This window comes from Nycticebus coucang, chromosome 9 (genome assembly GCF_027406575.1).
Source record: "Nycticebus coucang isolate mNycCou1 chromosome 9, mNycCou1.pri, whole genome shotgun sequence".
Classification (NCBI taxonomy): domain Eukaryota; kingdom Metazoa; phylum Chordata; class Mammalia; order Primates; family Lorisidae; genus Nycticebus; species Nycticebus coucang.
The window spans coordinates 88210536-88234862 of NC_069788.1; the positions used below are offsets into that span (position 1 = coordinate 88210536).

Below are 24327 nucleotides of genomic sequence, written 5' to 3' on the forward strand. Positions count from 1 at the left end.
ACCCAGATCCAGCAACAGGGCGGGAGGTGTTGCGCACAGTTCTGGGAGTGCCTGGTGCCTAGTGACTTTGGCACAGAGACCCCAAGGCTCCAGCAGTCTCTGGCCAGGAGAAGGGCTCTGCGCAGAGGCAGGGAGAGCTCCGGAGGGCACACGGCTACCAGAGTCTCTGGCCAGACGACTGGGCCAGTGTGGAGGTAGGGAGGGTACAGGAGGGAGGACGGAGGGTTGCGTGGCTCCTGCAGTTCCTGGTCAGGGCACGTGGAGGCCTGGCAGGCGCAGTTTGTGGCACAGCTCTTATGGAGGTCCGGGCGGTGCCAAGCCCAGGAATTTGAGGTTGCTATGAACTGTGATGCCAGGGCACTCAACCCGGGGCAACAGCCTGAGGCTCCAGTGTGCCAAAACTGGTCTTACTCTGCCCCTGAGGGTTAAGGCTTTAAGGCAGCTTAGTCCCCACCTTTAGGCTGCTCAGTCACTAGGTTGCTAGCTCCCACCCAATCCTTGCTCTGCAACCCTGAGGGTGGGGCTTGCCGGGGCAGTTCTCTCACAATGGCTCCCTGCAGCCCACAGCCAAACACTATTAGCTCTGTCTGGCTCAGCAGCTCAGTCTGGGGCCCTATACAATGCCCAAAGTTCTCCGCACTCCTGCTCAAGCTCTCCCCAAGGCAGTTCAACTGAGTGCCAAGTCCAAAAACACAGAAACAGTTCACAGGTAAGGCCTTTCCGGTTTGCAGTCTCACTGCTGCTTGTACTTATGGCTGCCGGTGGGATTAGGTCAATCAAACACATGTAACCACTTGCCAGTTCTCCACTGTTTTTGTCCTCCTCTTGGGGTCCAGAAGTCCCTTGCTGACTCCCTGTATCCTCAAAGGGATGATTATAGGCGGATCCCACCAGCCAGAGATGCCTGGAGTCTTATCTCCCCAGACTCACCGTGCCCATTTGCAGGGAAGCTATTACTTGGGCACCATCTTGCTCCACCTCCTAAAATATGTAATTTATTAATTTTTTATGATAAAAATTTCCCTTTACTGCATTTATAATTTCATATTATTTTTCATAAAGCGGGCCCCCAAATTGTAGAAACTGTAGATCCACAAAACCAAATCCACCTACTACCAGATTGTTTTCTTGAATGAAACTGAGAGTTTATTGCACAAACTTAAGAAAAAATCTCCATGGAAACCTAAGAGGAGGAATCAGGCACTGTTGCATTCAGGACAAAACAAACTCAAGAAGCCTCTCCCTATCATGATATATGCACCTCTCTCTGCCTATGCAAATCAGCTGTTGCAGAAAACACCCAAAGGGTCTCAGTGGTCTACAGCAATTACTTATTTCTCATTCACATGTCTTCAGGTTGGGAAATGTGGTTCTACTGCAGGCTGCAGATGAGTAGGCTGCCTGGGGAATCATTTTCAGACTTACTTAAGCTGCTGCAGTACCAACTAACCAGAATATATTCTCTCATGATGATTTCAGAAACTCAAGTGGGAAAATTCAACTGCATGAGCATATTCTGAGCCCCTACTTGCATTATGTCCACCAACACATTTTTAGCCAACGCAAGTTATATACCCAAAACCAAAGTCAAGGGTTGGGAAATTAAACTTTGCTTATTCTTAGGGCATGGGAAGTGAGGAAATGTATAGTCAGGGTTCTCCAGAGAAACAAAATCAATAGGAAATTGTTTTGTTTTTAGGATTGAGTGGCAGATCTATTTTTATTTAATTTATTTTTATATACTTTTATACATGACACACACACACTTTTAGTCTATATGTTTATATCTACATACTTTGTGAGTTGTTGTGATTAACTGCTAATGGAAACGTACATTTCTCAGTTACCCAAATACTATGTAAAAATGTAATCCACACAACACTGAGAAAAAGAATTATTAAACTCATGACAAGAAAATGAAGCTCAGAATCCCTGAGGGCCCAATCTAAGATTAATCGCCAGTAAGTGGCAGCACTGGGACTTGAACACAGGTTTTCTGATTCTGAATCCCATGTTCCTTTCTGGATAACTTCCTGGTCTTCAGAAAAAAGGAGAGTAGTTCTTGGTGCAGAGTGAGGATGAGCTTTCTGCACATAGTTTTTGTTCAAATACTCATAGGCAATGGAATTATCCACTAACTTTTCTGGAGGAAAATGTGATAGGCAAAAGCTATTGAGTAGCATGGGTGCCAAGCCAACATTAAGCCAGAATAGTCCCTTGCAGCTGAATTTACACAAATCTTTAATACTGAGGCTGTCTCAGAACCCAAAGATCTATGTAGAGTCTTTAGAACTGAAAACAAAATTATCAAAGGAAGAACATGGCTAATCCCAGCAGCTAATGACCCCAGAGGCTAGGAGGATAGGGTCTCAGATAGCAAAAAGAAAGTGAGCCACGACAACCACAGGAAGGACACCACACTGTGGCAGGTGGCCTGGCTTCTATTCTAAAAATCATGAGTGAATCTCTAGGAACGGACCAAAAGGTTAGGTAGGCTAACCACGCATGGACGCCAACAGAACCTATAGCTGTTTGTTCTGGAATACACAGGTGTGAGGGATCACCTGAAGTCTGGCTGGAGGTCCCAGAGATGAGATGGCCTGTGAGCATCTCTGCAGCTTTGATTGTGGCTGGGCCCCTCAGATGGATCAGGTAGTCTGTGCCTTTGCTTTGCATGATAGAAATAGCCCTTTCCTGATTAAGAGAAAGATGGCAGCTCAGGGTTAAGAGAGAGCAGAAGTGCAGCAGTCTTTGGATCTTGCCAACATTAAGGGTGACTCAGTTCTTTGTGCTTGTTCTAACTTTGATTCCTTTAGTTCCAACAAGATAGTTAAAAGTGTTTTCCTTTTTGATTAACTGCAATGGTTAGCACTCTTTAGCTATTATTCCATTGCTTCCTGCCCTTGGGTGGGAGGTGGGAGGTGGGATGTTCCATTGTTTGAACAGGATGTTGAGCTGTTTTGCCTTCTCTGATTAGGGGGGGCAGATAACAAGGGTGGGATGTCCAGACTTTGAAGCAGGGTGTCTGTGTACCGAGTGGGCTGCAGTTTCAGGGAGGAAGGTGTGCTTTCTATTATTTTCCTACGGAAACATCCAATCATAGCTCTTACCAGATTCTGGAAAAGTTTCCTCAGTGGAGAAAGTAAACAAGTGCGCCTCAGAACACCTCTCTCTTTCAGGAGAAAATTTACAGATATTATAAGATCTCTTTTCTAAAGGCAGTATGTAGCCCATCTTCTGGTAAAAAGATCTACAGTTTTGCTTAAATTGTTTATGAAAAACAGAAAATATGAACAGTCTGTTCATACATCTGCTGCCCATGAGAGGGAGGAATCATTATACGATGGGGTAAGAGGCTCTTCCAGCCCACAAGGGGATCTTTCTGGAGGTGCCCTGTTATAGGGGTCCTACCTTTAGGGGGGTGGAGGTCTTCTAAGAGAGCTCTTTCAGAAGGCAAGTCAGGTATTTGGCCTCTGGAACTTTGTCTTCGCAGCGTGTGGCATAGCCAGTCTGGGCTCACCAAGGACCTGTTAGGAAAGAGTCTAAATGGCCAAGGGGCGGTCTGTGTGGAGAGTTGCAGAGCAGGAAGGCGGAGGGCTCTCTGATGCTCTGCAGGCAGCTGATAGGAAGGGAACCCTAAGCTAAGCGTGGGGGCCAAGGAAAGGTGGTGAGCTGAGGCCTGGTGCTCAAAGAAGAGGGGGGAGGAAGATAGAGGGAGATTTCCTGTGATTTTTACCATTCTGTAATTTAGACATGCATGAGAAAACACAGGTGAGAAGAGATTAAAAGGTTTGGCCAAGACCAGCATAATCAGACTCCCAGCCCAGGTACTAATCCCAGACTCCATCTGAATCTTACTTATTATTTGGGAAACTCATTAAAAAGAACTCCCACCTACCCTCTCTAGAGCTTGGAACCAGAGATCTTGAGCACAGGCTTAGGATGTGTGTTGTTAATAAGCATCCAGGTGATTCCCACCATCAATTTAGTCTGGGAAACAATGACCAATTAGGATATTATCCTTCAAGCTTGCTGTAAAGCAGCAGCCCCTAATTCTTTTGGCACCAGGAACCAGTTTCATGGAAAACAATTTGTCCATGAACCTGGAGGGTGGGCAGGGGCATTATATTCTCATAAAGAACATACAACCTCGATCTCTCGCATGCGTGGTTTACAGTAGGGTTTGCTTGCCTTTAAGAATCTAATGCTGCTACTGATGTGTACGGGGCAGAGCTAATGCAGTGATGTGAGTGATGGGGAGTGGCCGCAAACACAGATCAAGCTTCACTTGCTCACCTGCCACTCACCTCCTGCTGTGCAGCCAGGTTCCTAAAGGCCACATACTGGTATTGGTCCATGGCCCAGGGGTTGGGGCCCACAGCTGTAAAGGACAGCACCTGAGAACACTCTAAAGCAGCGATTCTAAACCTGTGGGTCGCAGCCCCTTCGGGGGTCTCCTGCATATCAGATATTTACATTATGATTCATAACAGTAGCAAAATTACAGTTATGAAGTAGCAATGAAAATAATTTTATGGTTGGGGGTCACCACAACACGAGGAACTATATTAAAGGATCATGGCATTAGGAAGGTTGAGAACCACTGTTCTAAAGTCTCGTGGTGGAGGTAAGGACAATGTTTGGGATGCTTGTAAAGAGAAAGGCTGAGAGGTTCACAGCAAATCACTGACACACTTAGGGCCCAACAGGAAGAGAAAGAGAACATTCATCCTGGTCATCTAAACTACAGATTGCCAAACCATCCCAGTGGCTTGCCAAATGATATGGAAGAATATTCATTGTTGCCAATGAAAACTATCTGGGGACAATGGTCATAACATGAGGCAATTTCAGTAAATTCTAATATCCAGTTTACTAACTATGGAGAAAGTCTGGATGGCCCTTTAAGGATGCCATCGAGAATGCTTTTGGACCAAACAAGTAACAAATGAGGAGTTGTCCACTGTAAGGCTTCAGGGAACACAGGGATAGTAATGATGAGTGTGACCTGCCTAAAGGCAGTGGGGTTTTAAGGTTTCAAGCAAAATGGTCTCAGCAAACAGATACGCAGGCTACCTGCTCTGTAAGTTATGCACTAAATATTAGCAGTGAGTGCTTCTGAGTGGTAAGATTTGGGAATTATCTAATTAACTCCCAATTTATCTTAATTAGTTTGTGTAGCATTTTGAAAATTATATTAATACTTCTTTTTGACTGCGACTATGCATGTGTGATTTATGAAAAGACAAGAAAGAATCAAAGAGTTGGACCCAGATGCTGTGTCCCTTTTTATTGTAGGCATACGAGGTCCCTTCAGGCCTTTCCTGCAGGCCAGGATGCCGTGAGAGCTGCAGGCATCTCTTCTCTGAGGAACAAAGACAGCAGAGCCCCCCAGAGCTGCTTTTTAGGACTTAATCTTGGGCATAAAGTGGGGGTAGAGCTCAGGATTCCTGAAAGCCATTTGCACCACTTAGAAATCACAGAAACACAGGCAATGGTCCAGCCCCAAATAACCAGAAGCCTGTAAAAAAAAAAAAGTCTGTAAACCTTTTTTTCCCAGGCTACCCTTGAGGCCTATTCAGCACAAATGGGTCTCAGCTGCCTCACTGGTTAGACCAAATGAAAAAGTCCTGGGCGGCGCCTGTGGCTCAGTGAGTAGGGCGCCAGCCCCATATGCCGAGGGTGGTGGGTTCAAACCCAGTCCCGGCCAAACTGCAACAAAAACATAGCCGGGTGCTGTGGCAGGCACCTGTAGTCCCAGCTGCTCGGGAGGCTGAGGCAAGAGAATCGCTTAAGCCCAGGAGCTGGAGGTTGCTGTGAGCTGTGTGATGCCACGGCACTCTACCAAGGGCCATAAAGTGAGACTCTGTCTCTACCAAAAGAAAAGAAAAAGTCTTAGCAAAAGGGTCTCTCTGACCTGCCTGCCTCATCCTGGAGAGCCAGTGGGGTCTCGGTGTCCCTCACATTGAATGGGGAATCCTTGGAATTTCCTCTCCCTTCCACTGAACCTCAGACTCCTTTGGACTCTTTCTCTGGGAATTTAAATACCTGTCCTTCATTGTAAAGGTGATGGCAGTGGTGCCTGGAGCCTGGCCTGCCCCCCTCTGCATGACTTCTCAATATTGGGGCTTTGGCTAAATCTACTCATCATTCTGGATCTCACTTTTTGCAGTTAAGTGAGGTGAAAATACCCACTGGATAAGATTTGGGGGCAAATAAATGAGATCATGAATATAGGGCCTGTAGTATGCCCAGGGTTTCCCGACAGCCTACCTGGGGACTTTACCATCACCTGACCCTTACTACCTAGGGGCCACAGTGGCTTCGGCTATTCTGCCTCCCATAACCCTCCCGGAGCTCTTCTGTTATCATCTCCCCCTTTCAAGTGAAGAATGTTGAGGCTCAAAGAGTTGGTGTGGGCTGCCTGTGGCTGCCCAGATGGTAAGAGGAAGATAAGACTCAGGACCAGGTAGTTTCTGGCCATAAGGCCAGCAGCTTGTGGCTCCAAACCACCAGGGCACACCGCCAGCAGCATGCCTAGCCCTCTACCTCTGGGACCTGGGCTTTTGGAGTTGCTCTCCCAGGGGAAGAGGTGAAATGCATCAATTCAGTTCCAGGACAGTTGTTGGGAATCTATATGTTGTGAGACCGAGCTAGCCAGATGGCTTCAAGGGAGCTCAAACCCACTGCCTGGGCCACACAAGATGCTGACAGCCTGTGGGCATGGGACAGAAGGTCTGATTCGGCTGTTTTCTAGCAGTGACCTTGGAAAAGTCAAATTCCCTTTTTTAAGCCTTTTCTCTCATCTTTAAAATGAGGATAAGCACACACCCATCGGGGAACTGTGCTGTGTGTCACAGGATGAGTGGAACATGCTGCCTAGATGACACAGCCCTGCTGTCACTTTGGGTATTGCCTCTGTGGGTCAAGGCTAGGTTGAGGACTCGGGGCACGTCCTTCCTTTCCTGGTTACATCCTTTCTCAATGGCTTTAAATCTGGGGGACCTCTGTGTTTGCCCAGGGCATGTTCATGGTCTGGGCTAAATTGGAAAGGAAGTAGGCAGGGCACACGGGGGCTGTGGGGAAGAGTGCCGCTGCCTCACTCCATAGCCACTGAATGGGCAGTTTTATTTCAATGCTCTGGATAAGGACAACCTAGACAGGGGTCCTCAAACTTTTAGAACAGGGGGCCAGTTCACTGTCCCTCAGACCGTTGGAGGGCTGGACTACAGTTTAAAAAAAAAAACAAAACTATGAACAAATTCCTATGCACACTGCACATATCTTATTTTGAAGTGAAAAAACAAAACGGGAACAAACACCATTCACACTGCCGCATGTGGCCCACGGGCCATAGTTTGAGGACCCCTGACCTAGAAGAACCATCCTGGTTGTTGTGCAAAGGTTTTCCCCTGAATAAATTGGAAATTAGTATACTTTCTTTTTTTTTTTTTTTTTTTTGCAGTTTTTGGCTGGGGTTGGGTTTGAACCTGCCACCTCCCATATATGGGGCAGGCGCCCTATTCCTTAAGCCACAGGCGCTGCCCGAAATCAGTATACTTTCTTAAAAAATCACTGGGGCTTCTACAGTCCAAGCAAAATAAGTTTCCCTTAATAGCATCACATTTGGTTTTTTGGTTCTTTTAAAAATAAAATTTTAAAAAATGTATAGGCAGAGGAATGACACTGAAGTGCTTTAAATCCCACAATGTTGAAAAAAAAGACATCAATAGTTTTTTTTCCATTGCACCTTTATTGTTTACTCTGTTCACTGTTCAGAAATTTCATACAGTCTTTATAGAATCACACAGTCTATTAGATGATTCCTGTCCCTTGACATGCTATTTGTATCTGCCTGACCCCCCAGCCCTTGCCCTTACTTGTATGACTTTCTGTTAGTGTACAGGCAGTTCCCAGGGGTTGTTTTTACCAGGGAGGAGGAAGGAGGTGTGCAGAGCTGGCCCTCAGCAAAACAGCTGTCTTTGTGTCCTGACCCCTCAGTATCTTCCCTGTCATGTTGCAACCTCCTCTTGCCCAGCGGCCTCCAGGCCTTCAGATCACGGTTTGAATCTTGACTCCATTAGCCATGGGATCTCAGGAAAGTTTCCTGATCTCTTTGAGCTCTCCTTTCTTCTTCTACAGTGTGGGGGAAAGACTCCCTCTCTCACACGGTTACTATGAGAATTCAATGATTTAAGGTATATAAAATGTCTGGCATGGTGCCTGGCATGGTGCCTGGCACACAGTATGTCCTAAGGTGTACACCTTAGCTTCCTTCCTGCTGGCAAGGAAGAGAAGACATCTGATAAATCAATGTCAGAGCCAGGTGCTCAGGGGAATTGGCTTTATAAAAGGTCCTGGTTCTTTATCAGAGGCCAAGAAGTGACTCTCTAATGGTGAAATATCAGACACCACTGCACGGGGTGGGAAGAGATCTGGAGGCTGAGAATTCCTCAGCATCATTTAAATCCAAACTGGAAGACTGCTGCTGCTTTGGCCCATGGGCAAGGTTGGAGCTAGCAGAAGCAATACTGACCCTCTCTACAAGGCCATGCCACTGTAGCCAGGCAAGGGCACATTTCAGGGGGTCAGGAGAACAGGGCTAAATTGTATTTATTCGACCATCCCCACCAGAGAGAAAGTAGCATCATGTGGGTATAAACCAGGAGCTTTAAGAAGCACAGCAGTCCTTTTTAGAGCTTCATTAAGTTCCCCCTAGTGTCCTTGTGAAGTCACCTAACACAGGGATGTCCTCGCAGCCCTAACCACCAAGAACTCACATAGTGGAGAATTTATGTGCCATTTATACCCCAACTACTTTTGAAGAGGATCCCTGGCATCTTGTTAAGGAAGGGATTATGCACCTACTACTGAGCTTTCTCCCTTACTCTTCTCATCGCTCACAATACATAACCATTAACATCAAAATCTGATAAACGAGTGGTCATAAGAACGAAACAATAACGCTGTCAGTAAGAAGCTGAATATTCCATCCAACAGTCAATATGCAAACAGAGCTGCGCTCTTCTTCCTCGGTCGTCTTTTTTTTCTTCTTCTTCTTCTTCTTAAAGCTGATCTATCACTCAGCCCTTGCTCATGCATAATTCTCAGTAAAGGTATGGTGCACCTAAGGTCTGCATGCCCACAATCGTTTCCTATCTCTGATATAACCAAAAAAAAAAAAAAACCACTCAAAGGACAATCTTAAAACATGCACCAACCAAAACCATGGTTGGTATCTGCTATTATGGAAAAATGTCCTCCAGACCAGAAAGAGAGAGAGAGAGAGATTATGAACATGAGAATACAAAGGTCAAAGATTCCAGCTAAGACAAGAGGACTTGGCTCCACAAAAGAGCAGTTGAAGGGGCGAAGCAGATAAAACCAAGGAAAGCTCTATGGATTTGGGAGCGCCTCTCCAAATATTTGGTTCATGCTAAAAAATAGAGCACATTTATTAAAAATATATATTTATAAACCTTGATATGAACAGATACACATGTCAAGCCAATGAAAAAAGAAAAATAAGTTATCTCCCTAGTATCAAATAGTTAGACACTGCTGACGAATGGTATACCTGTCAAAGCACTGCCCCCAGGGCTTCCCACTAAACAGCTCATTGAGTTAAGATGAATCACTTGTTCCGAGAGACACACAGCTGGGCCATGTCCACCCTGTTCATCTTTTCAAAGATCTGATATCCTTCAACATTCTGGGATAATGGATTTCTGCACCCATCCACTCACCGGTGGCATCAAAGGCCAGGCTTCCAAGCATTCTTCTGCACCCACTACCAGAGATGTTGAGTTCCTTGGGGTGTGAATGAGTTTTGTTGGATTCATTGTGCTTTAGTGTCTGCTCTTTGCAGCAGGATTGGTTTATTTTTGTGACCTTTTTAAAGTTTGAAGGGGCATTTGATCAGGAGGTGTGTGTAGGTCCAGCTTGCTTGTTCTCGCAGGGTCCGGTCACTGATCTGCAGACACTCAAGAGTCCCATCTTTGGCCATCCTGAGGCCTCTGAGGACTTGCTGGGCCATTCACAGAGTGGTGTATATGTATACGAATATGATAACAATCAGGTTCAGAATGGTCCCGATAATCCCCAGCATCGCCAAGACGCTCTCCTCTTTACTTTCTTTTTCTTGTTCTCTGTCATCATCATTTCCACTTGTGATTACCATCTTGGTTGCAAATGTCTTTATCTTCCTCGCCAAGCTAACCTGTAATAGCAAAGATTATTGCTTATCAATATAAACACAAAAGATTATTGTTTATAAACATCTTCTCCATAGTGGGGCAGATCTGCTGGGGATGGTGGTTTCACACTTGGGGACTAGATTGCGGTGGGGGTGACAAATCACATGGCTCCCATCTTGGGACCTCTCACTCTTGGCCATGGGGAAAAGGCAGAACACGGCTCATCAATTTCAGGGATGTGTGTGTCCTGACACTGGTATAGAGAGATGAGCCCCGAGGTCCTGCCTGGGCACCACCCACTTCGTTGAGTGTGTTTTCCCCTAAAGCAGACACTGAGACAGCTGCATACCAGTCAGCCTAAAGCATGCAGCCTCCCCCAGGGTGCCAGGAATTTTATACTCTTTCATGTAGTGGGTTCCATTCAGAGTTTTCTTTCTTTCTTTTTCTTTTTTTGTAGTTTTTGGCTGGGGCTGGGTTTAAACCCACCACCTCCAGTACATGGAGCTGCTCTACTCATTTGAGCCACAGACGCTGCCCACCACCCAGGGTTTTCTTTTCTTTCTTTTTTTTTTTTTTTTGTAGAGACGGAGTCTCACTTCATCACCCTGGGTAGAGTGCCGTGGCATCACACAGCTCACAGCAACCGCCAACTCCTGCGCTTAGGCAATTCTCTTGCCTCGGCCTCCTGAGTAACTGGGACTATAGGTGCCCACCACAATGCCTGGCTATTTTTTTGTTGCAGTTTGGCCGGGGCCAGGCTTGAACCCACCATCCTTGGTATATGGGGCTGGCGCCCTACCCACTGAGCCACAGGTGCCGCCCCACCCAGGGTTTTCATGAAGAGTGAGACCCACCATGCTGAAGAGCTGGCTGTGGTGTGGGCGGGGCGGGAGGGACAGAACCCAGGGAAGGTGATTCACTGAAACCACAGAAGTTGATAAGAGGTCTCTGCACAGAGCAGGTAAGTAGCACCACGACAAACTTTCATAACCCCTAACAGAAATGCATATCGGTACGATTAGTCTGGAAAGTTTCTTGGCAGTACCTAGAAAAGTGAAGAGACATACATTCTAACCTGAGTACCTGCTCTCCCACATGTACACCCTGAAGAAAGCTTTGGGTTGGTGCACCTGGAGATCTGGGCAGGAAGGCTCCTATGGGCTTAGGAGAGCAGGTGAACATACCACTGCAACAGTGAAATGAATGAGCCACGGCTACACGTGACAACAGGGACAAAGCACAGCCACTTAACGGAGAGACGAAGAGTATGTGGCAGAAGAGTAGATACAGTAAAAATTGATTTGTTAAGGCTTAAAAGAGGCAAAAACCAAATACTATATTGCTTTAGAGATGGGTACTTTGATTCTTATAAAAAGAAAGGCAGCAGTTAACACAAAACATGGAGTGGCTCCCCCACGCAAAAGCAGAGTGGGATGCCATTGAGGAGGGGCACCAACAGCCTTTGATACTGTCATTTCTCATCCTTTAAGCTTTAAATTGTTCTTTTAATACACATATATTTCAGCTGTTATTATGTACATATTTTGCGACAACCAAAATTTTTAGAATTTTTTTAAGATAGAAAACTCAGTCACCCATGAGGCACAGTGGGCAGCTGAAGCCCTCTTTCCACTGATTACTAATCCAAACCATATGTAAAATAGGACTAATGTGGGCATGGTGGTGGCAGCCTGTCTACTGGACGGGTGTAACACGGACCAGGCCAGGCACCCTGGCTATCATTCCTCCCTTAGAGAGCTGATCTGTTAGAGCCAGAGGCTTTTCATATTTCGGGGCATTGATGGATAATTTTATCTGTCAACTCACTGGGCCATGGGGTGCTAACATCTGGTCATGTTATTTGGGTGCGTCTGGGTGTACCTGTGTCTCTGGATAGGATTAAGGTTTGAACTGGTAGACAGAGTAAAGCAGCCCAGGTGTGGGCAAGCATCACCCCATCAGCTGGGAGCCTGAAGAGAAGAAAAAGGCTGACAAGCCAGGATGATTCCCCTTGCCTGTCTGCCCTCCAAAGGGGATATTATTTTTTTCCTGCCTTTGGACTTGTATCGAAGGATTTCAGGCAGCTCTTCCAAGGTCTCAAAGCTGCAAGCCTTTGGGCTAGAGATACACCATACACCACTGGTTCTCCTGGACGTCCAGCTGGCTCACTCATCCTGCAGATTGTACGACCTGCTGGCCTCCAAAATCACATGAGTTAATTCCTTATAACAAATCTTTCTGTATTAGTAGTATGTATACATACACGCATCTATGTATATACGTATACAGAGAGAACACATTTATGTATACATGCATGGGATAGATATGTGTGTATATATATACATATTTCCTATTGGTTCTGTTTCTCTGGACAACTCTGGGTTGTCTAACACAGGGTTGTCTAACACAGGGTTCAGATGCTGTCTCAGGGCACATATCCAGGAAGGACCACACACAGGAATCCAGGAAGGTGGGAGCATGGCTGAAAGATGAAATGTATGCACACTCCTCCCTCTGTGCATGTGAACCCCTAGAAAGGCTGGGTCATGCTCTGCAGATCAACCCAGGAAACAGGGCACAGTATAAGTGAACAGATATCTATGTGAAGGAGAGACAAGCCCATCAGTAAGGACTAGAGGAATGAATGCACCATGAATGAATGAATCTACTAAAGGGAAGTTTCAATTTCTTCATTTTGGTTTACTAGATAGACATATTACAGTGAGCGCCTATTCCCATAGCTCTGCTAGGGAAAGCTGCTAGCTGGATTTGTTTGGTTTTCTTGTTTTTTTTTTTTTGTTTGTTTGTTTTTCATCCTAATATACTCTCAGTAACATATGGTGAACATACAGAAAAGCACACAAATTTTAAGTACACAGCTTGACCCACTTTCACATCTGTTTAGTACTAAGTTCAAGAAACAGAAACTTCCAGGACCAGGAGCCTCCAGTGGTGCCCCAACCTGCCACCATCCTTCCTCCTGAATATCACAGCTCCTAAAAGCCCAGGTTACTCCGGCCTGGTTTTGAATTTTACGTAAATGCATCGTACTGGATGTCCTTTTTCAAGTCTGATTTCTTAGCCCCAGAATTATGTTGGTGAGATTCACCCATGTCGTTGGGTGTAGCTGTGTTTCATTCATTCTCAATTGTGAACAGTATCCCACTTTGTCAATTTACCTGCAGTTTATGTATCTGTTCTATGGCTGATTGGCATTTGGGTTGTTTGAAGTTTGGGGCTATTACTAATAATGCTTCTATGTATCTTCTGGCAAACATACATGTACATCTTCCTCCAACATTTTATGCAAAATTTTTCAAAGTACATCAAAGTTTAAAGAATCTTCCAGTTAGCACCCACATTCTGACCATTTAAACTCCACCATTAACAGGTGGCTATATTTGCTGTAGCACATAACTATCCATCCCCTATCCACCCATCTTCTTCTTTTGGTGCATTTCAAAGTAAATGGCAGATATTATCACACTGCCCTTTAAATACTACAGCATGCGTATTTTAACTAGAGCTCAACATTTACTCACAGTTTTTTCTTTTGATGCAAAATGTTTATGTGTGCAACTTCCTATTGGCTACCTATACTCAGGAGAGCTGCAGGGACAGAGTATACACATGTTCTATGCTAGCAGATACTGCCAGACAGTTTTTCAAAGTGGTTGTGTCTATTTACTTGCTAATAAGGGCTAAATTGATCCCCACATTATCTTGGTGACTCCACGGCCCAGACTTTGCACACAAAGACATGAGAAGGTATAAATACCTAGAAATCCCCTCTTTTTTCTGCTTGGGACAGACTTCTCGCTGAGCACCAGTCACCTCCTTAATGGGGGTCTCTTATTTATTGTCTGTCCTCTTAGACTGCGAGCCCTGAGACAGGGAGTTTTAAGTCCCTACTTCCAAGCATAGTGCCTGGCACAGAGCAAGCTCTTAGGAAGTGTGCTGCATGAATGAGTGGGTGCTGTGGGGAGATCTAGCATATCTGTCTCTGCAGGGCAGGGAATGATAGCCAACGTGGGGCTAAAGAGATACAATTAGTGCTGCCCTTATAACCAAAGACCCATCATCACAGTCACTCAAGCAAAACAAAGTGCCTGTCATGGCGGCTGCTTGGTTTCAAGGCTTAATTTAGCCTCTTCTCTGAGTTAACCCGAGATAACTCCGATTCAGGAGGAAGTGGAGGGGAATAATCAGGTCAGCTGTGTTTACTTTCCGAGGACTCAGCAGCAACCAAAGCTCCAGAAGAGGCCTTCTCCAGCTCACAGAAGAGTTGCATCCTACAAGTTTGTTTCTAAGCTGCCTGAGTCACCAGTCTGAACTTGCCCATGGAAACCTTGTTGAGAGTGTGGTTGGATTCCCAGGGGAGTGACTGAGGGCTTCACAGAAGGGAATAGTCAGAATATTGTTTTCCCTGGATAAAGATATCTAGCCAGGGTGGGGAGGATAAACAGTGACGTTGGCGAGAGGCTGGGAGATTAGCCAGAAGCCAGAAGAGTGACAGAGATGGGAGAGAAGAACAAAAACAATAAGCAACAAGCAGAGGCTGGGCCAGGCAATGTCTGACATAAATCTTGCTGCGAGGCATAAATTCATTTATTCACTTACTCATTCACTCATTCCTTCCTGCCAGGAGTGGGCTGGAGGAGAGAGTGGGGATTGACTGTTAGTGGGAAAGGCATTTCTTTTGGGGGTAATGAACAATCCTCTACACTTAAGATTTTGGTGATGGTTGCACAACTCTGTGAATAGACTAAAGTTGTCTGATGGTACATCTTCAATACGGAATTTTGTGGTTTGTGAATTATAACTCAATGAAGACATTAATTTTAAAAAGAACATTTGCAATCGTATCTGAAGTATAAAGTGTTTAGACATAAATTTAACAAAAAGGTCTAAACATTTCATAAGGACATTATAAGACATTACTGAAAGACATAAAAGCAGACCTACATAAAAAGGAAGATATACCATTTTTATAGAATGCAAAATTCAATATCCTAAAAACATCAGCTCTTCCTAAAGTAATCTATAGGGTTGTTGCAGTTTCAGTCAAAATTTCTGGAGGTTTTTTTTTTTTTTTTTTATTGTTGGGGATTCATTGAGGGTACAATAAGCCAGGTTACACTGATTGCAATTGTTAGGTAAAGTCCCTCTTGCAATCATGTCTTGCCCCCATAAAGTGTGACACACACCAAGGCCCCACCCCCCCGTCCCTCTTTCTGTTTCCCCCCCATAACCTTAATTGTCATTAATTGTCCTCATATCAAAATTGAGTACATAGGGTTCATGCTTCTCCATTCTTGTGATGCTTTACTAAGAATAATGTCTTCCACGTCCATCCAGGTTAATACAAAGGATATAAAGTCTCCATTTTTTTTTTTTTTTTGTAGAGACAGAGTCTCATTGTACTGCCCTCCGGTAGAGTGCCGTGGCGTCACACGGCTCACAGCAACCTCCAGCTCTTGGGCTTACACGATTCTCTTGCCTCAGCCTCCCGAGTACCTGGAACTACAGGCGCCTGCCACAACGCCCAGCTATTTTTTTTGTTGCAGTTTGGCCGGGGCTGGGTCCGAACCCGCCACCCTCGGCATATGGGGCCGGCGCCCTACTCACTGAGCCACAGGCGCCGCCCAAGTCTCCATTTTTTTTAATGGCTGAATAGTATTCCATGGTATACATATACCACAGCTTGTTAGTCCATTCTTGGGTTGGTGGGCATGTAGGCTGTTTCCACATTTTGGCGATTGTAAATTAAGCTGCAATAAACAGTCTAGTACAAGTGTCCTTATGATAAAAGGATTTCTTTCCTTCTGGGTAGATGCCCAGTAATGGGATTGCAGGATCAAATGGGAGGTCTAGCTTGAGTGCTTTGAGGTTTCTCCACACTTCCTTCCAGAAAGGATGTACTAGTTTGCAGTCCCACCAGCAGTGTAAAAGTGTTCCCTTCTCTCCACATCCACACCAGCATCTGCAGTTTTGAGATTTTGTGATGTGGGCCATTCTCACTGGGGTTAGATGATATCTCAGGGTTGTTTTGATTTGCATTTCTCTAATATATAGAGATGATGAACATTTTTTCACGTGTTTGTTAGCCATTCGTCTGTCGTCTTTAGAGAAAGTTCTATTCATGTCTCTTGCCCATTGATATAAGGGATTGTTGGCTTTTTTCATGTGGATTAATTTGAGTTCTCTATAGATCCTAGTTATCAAGCTTTTGTCTGATTGAAAATATGCAAATATCCTTTCCCATTGTGTAGGTTGTCTCTTTGCTTTGGTTATTGTCTCCTTAGCTGTACAGAAGCTTTTCAGTTTAAAGAAGTCCCATTTGTTTATTTTTGTTGTTGTTGCAATTGCCATGGCAGTCTTCTTGATGAAGTCTTTCCCCAGGCTAATATCTTCCAGTGTTTTTCCTATGCTTTCTTTGAGGATTTTTATTGTTTCATGCCTTAAATTTAAGTCCGTTATCCATCTTGAATCAATTTTTGTGAGTGGGGAAAGGTGTGGGTCCAGTTTCAGTCTTTTACATGTAGACATCCAGTTCTCCCAACACCATTTATTGAATAGGGAGTCTTTCCCCCAAGGTATGTTCTTGTTTGGTTTATCAAACATTACGTGGTTGTAAAATGTTAGTTTCATTTCTTGGTTTTCAATTCGATTCCAAGTGTCTATGTCTCTGTTTTTGTGCCAGTACCATGCTGTCTTGAGCACTATGGCTTTGTAGTATAGACTAAAATCTGGTATGCTGATGCCCCCAGCTTTGTTTTTGTTACTAAGAACTGCCTTAGCTATACGGGGTTTTTTCCGGTTCCATACAAAATGCAGAATCATTTTTTCCAAATCTTGAAAGTACGATGTTGGTATTTTGATAGGAATGGCATTGAATAGGTAGATTGCTTTGGGAAGTATATACATTTTAACAATGTTGATTCTTCCCATCCATGAGCATGGTATGTTCTTCCATTTGTTAATATCCTCTGCTATTTCCTTTCTGAGGATTTCATAGTTTTCTTTATAGAGGTCCTTCACCTCCTTTGTTAGGTATACTCCTAGGTATTTCATTTTCTTTGAAACTATGGTGAAGGGAGTTGTGTCCTTAATTAGCTTCTCATCTTGACTGTTATTGGTGTACACAAAGGCTACTGACTTGTGGACATTGATTTTATATCCTGAAACATTACTGTATTTTTTGATGACTTCTAGGAGTCTTGTGGTTGAGTCTTTGGGGTTCTCTAAGTATAAGATCATGTCGTCAGCAAAGAGGGAGAGTTTGACCTCCTCTGCTCCCATTTGGATTCCCTTTATTTCCTTGTCTTGCCTAATTGTATTGGCTAGAACTTCCAGCACTACGTTGAATAGTAAAGGTGACAGAGGACAACCTTGTCTGGTTCCAGTTCTAAGAGGAAAAGCTTTCAGTTTTACTCCATTCAGTAAAATATTGGCTGTGGGTTTGTCATAGATAGCTTCAATCAGTTTTAGAAATGTGCCACCTATGCCTATACTCTTCAGTGTTCTAATTAGAAAAGGATGCTGGATTTTATCAAATGCTTTTTCTGCATCTATTGAGAGGATCATGTGATCTTTATTTTTGCCTCTGTTAATATGGTGGATAACGTTTATAGACTTGCATATGTTAAACCAGCCTTGCATCCCTGGGATGAAGCCTGCTTGATCATGGTGAATGACTTTTTTGATGATAAGCTGTAATCTATTGGCTAGGATTTTGTTGAGAATTTTTGCGTCTATGTTCATGAGTGAGACTGGTCTGAAATTCTCCTTTTTGTTTGGGTCTTTTCCTGGTTTTGGTATCAGGGTGATGTTTGCTTCATAGAATGTGTTGGGGAAGATTCCTTCTTCCTCAATTTTTTGGAATAATTTCTGCAGTACAGGAATAAGCTCTTCCTTGAAGGTTTGATAGAATTCTGGAGTGAAGCCATCTGGACCAGGGCATTTTTTGGTTGGAAGATTTTTTATTGTTTCTTTGATCTCAGTGCTTGAAATTGGTCTGTTCAGGAGCTCTATTTCTTCCTGGCTGAGTCTAGGGAGAGGGTGTGATTCCAAATATTGATCCATTTCTTTCACATTGTCAAATTTCTGGGCATAGAGTTTCTGGTAGTATTCAGAGATGATCTCTTGTATCTCTGTGGGATCAGTTGTTATTTCCCCTTTATCATTTCTGATTGAGGTTACTAGAGATTTTACTTTTCTATTCCTCATTAGTCTGGCCAATGGTTTATCTATTTTATTTATTTTTTCAAAAAACTAACTCCTTGTTTCATTAATTTTCTGAATGATTCTTTTGTTTTCAATTTCATTGATCTCTCATTTGATTTTGGATATTTCTTTTCTTCTACTGAGTTTAGGCTTAGATTGTTCTTCTTTTTCCAATTCCATAAGATCTCTTGTGAGATTGTTGATGTGCTCTCTTTCTGTTTTTCGAATGTAGGCATCTAAAGCGATGAATTTTCCTCTCAAAACTGCTTTTGCAGTATCCCACAGGTTTTGGTAGCTTGTGTCTTCATTGTTGTTATGCTCAAGGAAGTTAATGATTTCCTGTTTTATTTCTTCCTTCACCCATCTGTTATTCAACAGAAGATTGTTTAATTTCCATGCCTTTGGGTGGGGTCGAGCATTTTTGTTAGAGTTGAGTTCCACCTTTAGTGCCTTATGGTCTGAGAAGATACAAGGTAAAATTTCAATTCTTTTGATTCTGTTGATATCTGTTTTGTGTCCCAGGATATGATCAATTTTGGAGAATGTTCCATGGGGTGATGAGACGAATGTATATTCTTTATCTTTGGGATGGAGTGTTCTATATGCGTCTATCAAGCACAGTTGTTCTAGGGTCTCATTTAAATCTCTTATATCCTTGCTTAATTTCTGTTTAGAGGATCTGTCCAGCTCTGTAAGAGGAGTGTTAATGTCCCCTGTTATTATGGTATTATCAGATATCATATTGCTCAGACTGAGTAAGGTCTGTTTCAAGAATCTGGGAGCATTTAAATTGGGTGCATGGATATTTAGAATTGAAATGTATTCTTGTTGTATTTTTCCCTTTACCAATATAAAGTGACCATCTTTGTCTTTTTTGACTTTAGTTGCTTTAAATCCACATGTATCTGAAAATAAGATTGCAACTCCTCTTTTCTTCTGAATTCCATTTGCCTGAAAAATTGTCTTCCAACCCTTGACTGGGAGCTTTAAGTTGTCTTTTGAAGCCAGGTGTGTTTCTTGCAGACAGCAAATGGATGGCTTGTGTTTTTTAATCCAGTCAACCAATCTATGTCTCTTCAGTGGGGAATTCAAGCCATTAACATTTATTGAGATAATTGATAAGTGTGGTAGTATTCTATTCGTCTTTATTTTGTGAGAGTCCATTGCTTAGTTTTATCTTTTGCAACAGTGTGGAGGTTAGGTTCTGTCATTTAATATCTGAGTTCTTACTTTGCTGCTGATCCATTGTGGTGGTCAGTGTGCAGAACAGGTTGAAGTATTTCCTTAGGGCTGGTCTTGTTGTGGCGAATTTCCTCAATGTTTGTATATCCGTAAATGATTTGATTTCTCCATCAATTTTGAAGCTTAGCTTAGGAGGGTACAGAATTCTGGGCTGGAAATTGTTCTGTTTAAGTAGATTAAAGGTAGATGACCATTGTCTTCTTGCTTGGAAAGTTTCATTAGAGAAGTCTGCGGTCACTCTGATGGATTTGCCCCTGTAGGTCAACTGCCGCTTACTCCTGGCAGCTTGCAGAATCTTTTCTTTTGTCTTGACTTTGGACAGGTTCATCACAATGTGTCTTGGAGAAGCTCAGTTAGAGTTGAGGCGACCTGGGGTTCGATAGCCCTCTGAAAGCAGTGTGTCAGAATCTTTGGTGATATTTGGGAAATTTTCTTTTATAATATTCTCTAGTATGGCTTCCATTCCTCTGGGGCATTCTTCTTCCCCTTCTGGAATTCCTATAACTCGTATGTTGGAACGCTTCATAAAGTCCCATAATTCTGACAGTGAACGTTCTGCGCTCTCTCTCTTCTTTTCTGCCTCTTTTACTATCTGAGTTATCTCAAAAACTTTGTATTCTACCTCTGAAATTCTTTCTTCTGCATGGTCTAACCTGTTGCTGATACTTTCCATTGCATCTTCAAGTTCCCTGATTGTTTCATTTCCTTCAGCTCTGCTATATCCTTTTTATATTCTTCATATCGTTCATCTCTTATTGGATTCTGTTTTTGGATTTCCTTTTGGTTAATTTCCACTTTATTAGCAGTTTCCTTCATTGTTTCCATCATTTCTTTCATTGTTTTCAACATGTGTATTCTAAATTCCCTTTCTGTCATTCCTAACATTTCTGTATAGGTGGAATCCTCTGCAGTAGCTACCTCATGGTCCCTTGGCGGGGTTGTTCTGGACTGGTTCTTCATGTTGCCTGGAGTTTTCTGCTGATTCTTCCTCATGAGTGATTTCTTTTATCTGTTTCCTTGCCCTAATTTTCCTTTCATTTCCTCTTGCTCTTTAAGTTCTCGTTCCTGTGGAAGTTGCGGGCGAGTTTAGACGGATTGAACACGCGCGACCACTTGCCGGTTTTCCACTGTTTTAGTCCTCCTCTTGGGGTCCAGAAGTCTCTCGCTGACTCCCTGTATCCTCTCAGGGGTGATGATAGGCAGATCCCACCAGCCAGAGATGCCTGGAGTCCTATGTCCCCAGACTCACGGTGCCCAGATGCAAGGAAGCTGTTACTCGGCTGCCATCTTGCTCCGCCCTCAAAATTTCTGGAGGGTTTTTAGTGATATGTGATAAACAGATTCTAAAAATGTATATTAAAGTACAAAGGAATAATAACTGAGATGTTAAACAAGAACAAGTTAGGGGGGTTTGCCCCCATAAGACACCAAGAATTATTATATAAGCCTTAGACAAATAGGCCAAAGAAATAAAAGCAAGAGTTATGCCTACATGGACACTGATAAGTGGGGGGAAATGGATCTTTGATACACAGCTAGAATAATTGAGCATCCATATGGAAAAATAAATAAAATCAAACCCTATCTCATTAATTCCAGATGGATTATAGACAACTGCAGAAAGGGAAAAGCTTCACAAGGCACTCTAAGTGAGTATTTTTATGACCTTGGGGTGGTCAAGGATATCTTAGCAAGACATAAAGGCTCAAACTGTAAGGAAAACTACTAATAAATTCAGTGACATTAAAGCTAATATCTGTTTATCAAAAATATCTTTAAAAAGTGAAAAGGTAAGCCACAAACTGGGGTATACACTATATGTATCATAACAATCATGCCAGTATAAAACAAGTAAAACATGATAAACATCCAGTAGAAAACTGAGCAAAGTCATGTCCAGGCATGTCTCAAAAAAATAAATAGCCACCAAGAAGCTAAACTTCCATCATCAGAGAAATACAAATTAAAACACAGTGAGCTACCACCAAATAGCCATCAGACAGGCAGGAACTAAAAAATCTGATAAAACCCCCAAACCTTCACGAAGGCTGTAAAGCAACAGTCTCAACTGGCACTGGCACTTTGGAAAACAAGATGACATTATCGTGTAAAGCTGAACATACATCCTGTGACCCAGCCATCCCACCTTGAGGTACACACACACCTGAGGTACCTGTATACCTGCAGCATGCGTGCATCAGGGTACACGGACATGAACGTTTACAGACAGCAATGTCAGTATTAGCAAAATGCCAGATACAACACAAACAGTCAGCAACAGTGGCCTGAATCTACCTACTGTCATCTGCACAATGGTGAGAACAAATGAAATGCTGGAACATGCCACGGCACGATGAACTGCTGATATCATGCTGGGTGGAAAGGCATGCTGCAGAAGACCACAGCAAACACGCTTCCACTTATTTAGAAATCTCAGAAACATGAAAAACCTAACAATATGTTGTTTGGAGATTTAAATATGATACGATAAAGAAAAGCCAAAGAATAATATACCCAAAAGCCACTCACCCCTAAGCAGACAAGATGGGGTGGATGCTTGTAGTGATGTTTTTAAAGCTACTAGTGGGTACCCGAGTGCTTATTCTTTATATCTTATATTTTCTAAATATGATTCTCTTATCTATTCAATAATTAATAAGTCAACTAATAATTTAAAAATTATAACAATTGAATAATTGTGTAATTAATACTAAAACAATATTGATAATAAAAAACAAATAAGTAATTCATAAAAATAACATTAAAAAAACCCAGCAGGGCCTAAAAGGGCAGATATTAAGTGCTGTGTTCAATGCCAAAAGCAGCCCTGCACTGTAGCCAGGAAAGGAGCTTCTCTTCTGGAAAAGCAGAAAAGAGAAGGACCCCTACAGTGCCAAGGTGATGGGCAACTTGCTTTTGAGCACAGTTCCAGGTAAGCTGGTCCTTTGCTGAGTTGTTTCTGATAAACACACTTCAGAGTTTTTAATCATTTGTCTAATTAGGATGTATGTCTTGAAACAAACCACATGAGTATGTGGTGACACAGTGCTGCATGTGGCCTGGGCATGGAGGCTGCAGGGGAGCCTGGGTTCAGTGTGGTCCTTGGAGTCCTGGCTGGTCGGGACAAGAAGGTACTGAGATCTCTGCTCACCGGGGCTACCCAGGTCCATCCCCTTCTCTTGGTATTAGTGTCTCAATTTTCCTTTTGAAAATCGCCCTTCCTGATGGAGGCTGTGAGTCAAGTTGCCAAGGGGATGGGGCTGAATCCAGGCTAAGCCCATGAAATGCTCTCTCTGGAGCTCAACCTTAAGCCGGGTAATAGAAGAGGGGGTAATAGTAAAACACTGATTCATCCTAGCCATGATGCAGAGAGGAGATTCCATTAGCTGCTGCTGTCTGGATGCCTGGAGCCAGGCTGACTTTTGCCCTTTTTAAAGCTCAGCTCATCATTTTTTTCCTATCCCATGAACTACCCCCCATACATCTCTGCAGAAACAGTGTTGTTGCTTACAGCAGTTGGAACCCGCTTCTCATCGATATCTGCCACACGCAACCAAAGAACTTTTACTCATACAAAGGGGGTCTAAGTTTATTTTGTTTGATTCTTTGAACCACTACCCCCACCCCTAGAAGGACTCCACCAATTGCTAGTCCAGCCTCCTCTTGAACACCTACCTCCCATCATACTGAAATTCACCACCTCTCAAGATAGCATATCCCACCTACCCACAATTCAGTCAGAAAATTCCTCTTTGCTTTGAAACAGATTATCTTCGCTAAGCTAACACCCAGTGGAACTACTTTTATAACCATGAATTAAACAAAGAACTCCTTGTCATTCCCTGCAAAGAAGCATCTCAAGTTTTTGAAAAATTGGTATGAAGAAATGACAACTCTGGCTTCAGATGCAGCTGGGATTTAATCTTGTTGCCATGGATTACCAGCGGTGTGACTTGGGCAAGCAGCTTTGTCTCTCTGAGCCTCAGTTTGCCCCTCTATGAAGTGGGATTACTACTTAGTCTGCAGGATTAAAGATAATGGTTGCTAATTGCCTAGCTCAATGAATGGCAGCTTACTTTGATTCAGTGATGATGATGATGATAGTTGAAGCTTGTTCTCATTGTCCTATGAGCCCCCTTTTTCTCTAGGTAAGCACCCCCTATTCCCTACTTGTCCAGATGGCTCCCTGTTTCCTGGGCAGGCATATGCTAAAATCACAGCACATGTTAAGAAAAACATTACTCCAGAGGTTTTCTCAGTGCAATGGGGCAGGATCATTTCCTCTGACTTCTGGATGCAGAACACCATTAAGGTTGCCAAGAACCACATCGGCTTTGGAGCCACTACACCAGGCTGTGGATTCATGATGTGCAAAGCCTGCTCCTCCCTTCCTGTTTGTGGAAGGTGAGCATTTTGATCCAATAGGACTGCGCATGTGCATTATTTCCCGGGTGCTGACCTCTCCCCACTGTTCCAGCCTGTTGAGACCACTCTGGCTCTTAGATACTTCTGTCTCTCTACAGAGTCACTCTCTTCTTAGCTTCATATAATCCAACAATTAGATGTGCACACCCTCCAAACTGTTGTCTAAATGACTCTCCTTTCAATATTTGACTAGGTTTCCTGGTTAATACCAATTCAGTCTGTTGCTATTTGCCTTCTT

General features: G+C 43.4%; 1 protein-coding gene across 1 annotated transcript in view; it reads right to left on the minus strand.

Moving 5' to 3' along the window:
• Nucleotides 1-7745: 7745 nt before the first annotated feature.
• LOC128594162 (protein TUNAR) overlaps nt 7746-24327 on the minus strand; it is a 53112-nt gene continuing 36530 nt past the window's right edge. The window contains exon 2 of the mRNA XM_053602711.1: nt 7746-10219. Coding sequence (XP_053458686.1) covers nt 10037-10219 — 183 coding nt within the window. The 3' untranslated portion in view covers nt 7746-10036. The remainder of the gene's footprint in view (nt 10220-24327) is intronic.